This window comes from Juglans regia, chromosome 11 (genome assembly GCF_001411555.2).
Source record: "Juglans regia cultivar Chandler chromosome 11, Walnut 2.0, whole genome shotgun sequence".
In the NCBI taxonomy this organism is placed as follows: domain Eukaryota; kingdom Viridiplantae; phylum Streptophyta; class Magnoliopsida; order Fagales; family Juglandaceae; genus Juglans; species Juglans regia.
This window is the reverse complement of record NC_049911.1, coordinates 9,630,681-9,637,506: the sequence shown is the minus strand read 5'-3', so window position 1 is coordinate 9,637,506 and position 6,826 is coordinate 9,630,681. Positions and strand designations below refer to the sequence as shown.

Genomic DNA, 6,826 nt, shown 5'->3' with positions numbered 1-6,826 from the left:
TTAATTTTTAAATTTTATTTAATTTTATTTTATCTCATCTATAAAAACAAATGAGACAAATCGATTGAGAAATTACTTATTAGTTTCTAAAAAGCCATGGATGAAAAAACTTTAGGTAGTTTTTACGAAACAATGAAAACCCACATACTATTTTTTTTAATTAATAAAAAAACCATAAACAGCTTTCTAATTTTATACATAGGACATATTTCCTTAGAAGATATTACTAAACGTGACTAATTATTTGCCACTTGCCCTATACATAGAACTTAAAGCAAAAGGCATACAAGATATCAAGCTTTGGATACCCCCAAAGTGAAGCCTTTTTCTTTTCTATTCTTTTTTCCCCCCTTTCTCAAGACCTTCATTGACACGTTCACCTCAATAGCAATTACTTTCCACTCAAATAGAAAGAAGGATAATCCCGGCAGGCCGGAAAATAATATTTTTTTAATAATAACTTCTTTAATCTTTAAGTAAAAATAAAAAATTAAAATACTCGAGCGGTAACTTTGAACGATAATATTGAGATGATTAAGTATCATTTTCTTAAAAAGAATGGCCCAAAGAGTAGTTTCTTTCATTTTCTTACGAAACCACAAAAACCATATAACTCAACAATGAACAAATGAATTAAGGAAATTATTTTGCTATACATATTGATATTTTACCATTAAACATTGAAGGATTTGGAAAGCAAGCGGGTGGTTTACAATCTTCATTTCCTCAACTTTCCTTAGGCTAATTAATTTGACACCCGAAATCACCATAACTTGGTCTTTGGTGGTGTTGGTTTGTGTGTCAAGAAGACTTTTGCCATTGTACGATGAGAGTTGAACAAAGCAAGCAAATGGTGATGGTAGAGTACTACTCTTATTTATAAGCTTTTAAGAATGAGAGAATTAGAGAGGTTGCCAAAATCAATGTGGATGTAAAAGCTAAAGAAGGGTGGGTTCTGGTTGAGTCCCCTACGGCCAAATTGGCTAGCCATGAAGTGGCTAGTTCAGCCTGTTGAATTGCTGCTGACTCTGAATTAGATTCCGATTCCGAACCTGATTCTGACTCTGATCCCGACCCATTATTTGTTGTTGATGTTCCCGTGGAATTAGGAGAATCTCTTGAAGATTTTAACCTACACGAAAATAAATTTCAAATCATATATCAACTACAAGAATACTCCAAGATCAACAAAATGAATCAATGCCCCAACTATTACAAATTATAACAGATACCATCTGTATACTAGATAAGAAAAACTAAAAAAAGAAAAAAACCATCATAGTGCAGGGGCAAAACAGTAACTATCTTCATTTTGTTAAAATAAAAATGGGAGTTTTTTTTTTCCTAATCAATTATTGGATATAAGTAATTTTCTCATTTTAAATGAATTACATAATTATGGTATCATTTCGAATCTTTAAAGTAACTAAGTGACCTTAGGCCTCGTTAACTATACATATGAGATGAGATGAAACGAGATAAAAATTAAAAATTAAATAAAATATTATTAAAATATAAATTTTTAATATAATTTTTGTTTTAAAATTTAAAAAAATTAAATTATTTATTATATTTTATATAAAAATTTAAAAAAATTATAATAATTATATGAGATGAAATAGTTTCATTTGCATAACCTAACTATTCTTAATGGTCCAACATGTCAAAGTCAAACTCAAAAAAGTGGTGTTGCTAGAATATTGTCAACTTGACACACCAACAAATTCAAACTTAATTTTAAACCTAAAACTTAAAAAAAAAATTAATTTCAAGAGTGGTGATTATGTAATTATAAGATTACTCTCGGCATGCATTAGATTATGGATTCGAATTTAAATATAATTTTTTTTTCAATTATTAATATTAAGATCTACCATATTTTTTTAATTGAATTAAAATCGGACTTAGATTCAACGCTCACTCTAACTCATCTTATCTCATATCTTATTATTATAATTTTTTTAAAATTTTATATAAAATATAGTAAATAATTGAAAATTTTTAAATATTAAAATAATAATAATATTAAAATATAATATTTTAAAAATATTTTATTTAATTTAATTTATCTCCTTTCATTACCTAAACCGAATAAATAGATTCAATAGAATTATCACTTCTCATTTTTAGATAAAATAAAAAACAGTTAAAAAATACCTGGGAGGGGAAGGACAAAATGTGATGGTATAATCAGCTCCGGTACAAGTAAAGGTGCTGGTTGCATCATCGTAAGCGTAGCTGTAGGATTTTGGACACGCCGACTTGAACATCTGCGAGTACGATGACGGCTTACACGTCGTCGCTGTATTATACGCGCCGCTGCAACAGTACTCTGGTTTCCCAAACGCCTCACACGCGCTTCGACATGCCCCGCCACCCTCCACTCTCAGCTCAGCAGGGCACCGTTGGTTCAGGTCCTCCACGCACCCGGTATACCCACAAGTACCCGACCCGCCACTCACTTCCACGATCATCGGCAGGTTGTAGCCGTCGACCAGGCTCACATCGTAGAAGTCCTGTGATCCGGAACCGAGCGTGAACTCCGCTAGAGTTGCCGGCGGGGTGGCCCCCCTGCCGCTGCATTCGACGGTGCCCGAGCCACAGTCCGCGGTAACGCAGGACCCGCGATCTTCGCCGTCGAAGTTACAGCCCGTCCGGCCCCAGAAGCGTCCGGACCAGCCGGTTGGGGCTTGGAAAGTGCGAGAGCCGCTTTTTGTGAGCTCGAAACCGGTGCTCTCTAGCTTTGGACTGCCTGCGCTGGACAGAATTCCAGGCCATACTGTGAAATCACACTTGTTTACGAATGTAAATGTGGCACCTGAAGCCCCTGAAAAAGAGCATGCAATATGAATCAGTTTGATCGTACTCGCGTTTTCTGTAGAGTAATTAATCAAAGCATATATACTGAACTGCGATACTCTGCACCCTGCAGATTTCCTTTACCTTTGAAAATGAGAAGAAAAGTGAGGCTCAGGAGCATAGTACCAGAATGATGGCATTGGAAGAACGGATCCATAAGGGCTTCCCTCCTTAATTTGTTTGTGGGTTTTCGAGAACGAATGATTTCAGCTAATATGTTATCTCAGAGGGAGATATTGCGCTAATGATGTTGGTGCATTAATGGTGGATGATAACTAAAGAAAAATCAGAAGAATAACGGTATCCAAGACAAAGCCTTTCACTATAGAGAGAGAGAGAGGAATGTAGAAAGGTTTTTGGGATGTCCACCCAAAAAACTGCACAGATAGTGCAGAATAATTGTTTTTTTCTCCTATTTTATCTCACTCTGTTTGTCTTTGAAGAAAAGAGTGGACGAGAGTAGAGACAGAGGGAGTGGTGGTGGAGAATCATGATCTACCTATTTATAAAGATATTGTACGCATTAAGACATCCAAGGAGGTGAGGCGTCCCCCCCCCCCCCTCTTACTGTTACTGACTGTTAGAGGAAGCTTGCTTTCCTTTATAACTTTAACCTATACATGAAGAGCTTTAATTTCACCCTTTTGCAACTAGATGGAAACTGTGAGGCTTCTTTTGATTATGCAGATCAGATGAGATGAGATATTTTATTAAAAGTTAAATAAAATATTATTATAATATTATTTTTATTTTAAAATTTTAAAAAATTAATTATTTATTATATTTTATATGAAAATTTAAGAAAGTTGTAATAATGAGATGGTTTGATTTTGTATAACCAAACCAGCCTTCAGTGCTAAAGGTGATTCTTTATTTTCAAGTTATTTTTATATATTTACAAGTCGATTTATTGACGCATCAAATGTATAGCTAATATCATCTCGTGTAAAATGCTAGAAATATCATCTTGGATATGCATACGTTCTTCTATTTGCAAGTACGTAGTTGGAACGTCGTATTATCACTGCTTACATGCAAATACAGTACTACGTCGTATAAATATATGATGTTTCTAGTACGTCGTATTACCATCTTGTTTATTGACACGCCAAATATATATGATGTTTATATGAAAGTATATTATATTAGATAGCATGTAAAAATAGCTATGTTTTAACCATTTTGTAACTATAATGGAACCAACAATATTAACTACATGCTGAGAAGTAATTAGACCACTAATTCTTTGCCACATCATCAATGATTGTAGGAGATTAATTGTTTGTGCCTGATTACATATATATATATATATTACATATACTTATAATTTATTTATATATATAATCATATGTACTGATGTGTTAGTCGTAAAAAATGTTGAAAATTTTAAATTTTAAAATAGTTAAAAAAGAAAATATTAATAAAATGATGCTACTACTCAATATGTATAATTATATGCATGTATAGAACACTACTCTTCTATATATATATATATATATATATATACACACACACGTACAGAGCATAATTGTCTTCTTCATCACGTGACAGACTTGAAGAAAGAACATACGTATAAAATGTTAGAAACCTCGTAAACCTATAAATTTAGATACTCGTATATATAATTATGAGAAAGCTAGCCTACGTATGTCAAACATATGATCATTAAATACAATTCATATTTCTTTTTCTCATATGTATACCAATTACGAAGACGTACGTTGACATTTCTTATTTTCTCAACTAGCTAGCTAGCTGGAAAATAAAAATTGCGTTGATCATTGGAGAAAAGTAATAAATCATCATCAAGACTATGACATTTTTGATCAGTCAAAGTTATGGTCCTTAATTGGAATGGAGAAGAAATTAAGAGATATGGTGAAAGGAAAATTATGAGAAAAGTGTCCGTACTCTGTCTTAATTAACATCATTTCAGAGCTGCCAATTTTTTTTTTTTTATTATTATTTTTTTTATCACATTTTCAAAAAGGAAAATGCAACATGCCCCGCTGGGAGCTCCCGCTGGCATGTAGTATTTTTTTATCTATATTTTTTTCCTTTTTTTTTATATAAATATTTTTTAATAATTTTTAATATTTTAAAAAATAAAATAAAAATTATAATATTATTAAAAAATATTTTCTTAATCATGAAATAGAATAAAAAATAATATTTATTCTACTTCATGATTAAGAAAGTATTTTTTAATATTTTTTTGTACTTTTTAATTAAGTAAGTATTTTTTAATGATATTTTAAATTTATTTTATTTTTTAAAAGTATAAAAAAAATCTATATAAAAAATAAATTAAAAAAATATACATAGAAAAATACATGTTAAGCCCAACGGAAGCCACAGCGAGACTGTAGCATGTCCATTTTAAATATTTAAAAAATCATAATATTATTAAAAAATACTTTCTTAATCATGAAGAAAAATAAAAAATTATAAAAAAATATTTTTTATAATTTTTTATTTTATTTCGCAATTAAGAAAGTATTTTTTAATATATATTTTTTTACTTTCTAATTAAAAAAGTATTTTCTTAATAATATTTTAAATTTATTTTATTTTTTAAAAATATTTAAAAATATTATAAAATTTATATAAAAAATTATTTAAATAAAATACCTATAAAATAATCTACAGCCCCCAGCGGGAGCCCTCAGCGGGGGTTGTAGCATCACCCTTTCAAAAAAGTCCGTCTGTAACTTTGGTTGAATTGAGATATGTTTAGTTGAATTTAATTTTAAGTTGAATATGATATTTAAACATCTAATTTTTAAATTATTAAATTCATCTCAATTTAAAACTTCTTATACGTGAGACCAACAACCTTTACACACGAGACCTATAATATTTTTCAACTCAACATTTCTTTACACGCGGGTTCCAGAATCTTAGAAATGATAGTTACAGTTGTGAGTGCGCAAACGTCATGCAATCACTTTAAAAAAAGTGAATATATACGAGACCCACATGAAAAAAAATTAATTTTTTAATAATAGATATTACTCTTTTTTTAAAATGACTGTACGACGCTTGCACACGCCACTACTACATATAGCATTACTCTTTCAACTTTTTATAGATACATCTAAACTTATCTTAATATAAAAAAAATCTAAACTCATCTTAAGTGGGTTCCATAAAATTCACTTCACCATCTCAATTCACTACTATTCATAAAGAGTTTAATTCATTTCAATTCAACTCAACATCCAAATTGGACTTTAACGTATTGCCCCATATATAACATTCCTCTTATATCTTCCATCGCACGATATAGAGAGCTATGCATCACATGATTGATGTTTCTGTGATATTCCAAATTAATTATAAAGCAACCAAAGGCATAAATCATGTCGATCATTTCCTGTAACATATGCACATTATGGTTTGGAGTGAGCGAGTGACCATGATTAAGATACGAATCATTGTCACAATTATTAAAAGAAAACTACTTATTTGTGGCCAGTTAATTTTAACAAAATGACTATTTACAGTTAAAATGAATATGTTTTAATCACAAATAGTCTTTTCACCACAATTAAATGGTCACAAAAGTTCATTTTTCTTGTAGTAAATATAACTCATTTCAAAATGAGAAGGCAAATTCAGGCGACGTACTAGCATTTTCCCTTAAAAATTCTAGATCTGTGAGATCCTAATCCTTATATTATCATTCCCATAATCTCAATACCAAGCTGAAATTTATTCCAGCTTCATGGATAACTTAAAATATAGTTTTTTTTCCTGATCATAAACTTAAAGATAATATTTTACGATTTGAAGATCATGTATCGAGTTTGTACGTTCTTGTTTTATTCCCACCAAAGCAGTTCACCTTGGGAAAGTTAAAATATTCTTGCAGCTTTGTTTGGCGTACGAGTACTACAGCTTTCTTGCTTTTTCTTTCTTTTTTCCTTTTGGGAATATTAGTTTTTTGGGAGCAACAATTGATGAA

General features: G+C 30.6%; 1 protein-coding gene across 1 annotated transcript; it reads right to left on the bottom strand.

Annotated features, from left to right (window-relative positions):
• Nucleotides 1-610: 610 nt before the first annotated feature.
• LOC108997718 (thaumatin-like protein 1) lies at nucleotides 611-3,342 on the bottom strand. The gene is made up of 3 exons (XM_018974089.2): nucleotides 2,944-3,342; nucleotides 2,158-2,827; nucleotides 611-1,132 (listed from the first exon to the last, which is right to left on the bottom strand). The coding sequence occupies exons 1-3, from the start codon at nucleotides 3,014-3,016 to the stop codon at nucleotides 874-876; spliced, it is 1,002 nt and encodes a 333-aa protein (XP_018829634.2). The 5' UTR covers nucleotides 3,017-3,342; the 3' UTR covers nucleotides 611-873.
• Between the last annotated feature and the right edge of the window lie 3,484 nt (nucleotides 3,343-6,826).

What these genes read in the sequence shown, in the direction of transcription:
- LOC108997718 (XM_018974089.2), bottom strand. Translation starts at nt 3,016, where the DNA reads ATGGATCCGTTCTTCCAATGCCATCATTCTGGTACTATGCTCCTGAGC. An exon ending in TTTTCTTCTCATTTTCAAAG is followed by an intron (nt 2,828 to 2,943) that starts GTAAAGGAAATC and finishes GCTCTTTTTCAG; the next exon opens with GGGCTTCAGGTGCCACATTT. An exon ending in TTTTGTCCTTCCCCTCCCAG is followed by an intron (nt 1,133 to 2,157) that starts GTATTTTTTAAC and finishes ATTTTCGTGTAG; the next exon opens with GTTAAAATCTTCAAGAGATT.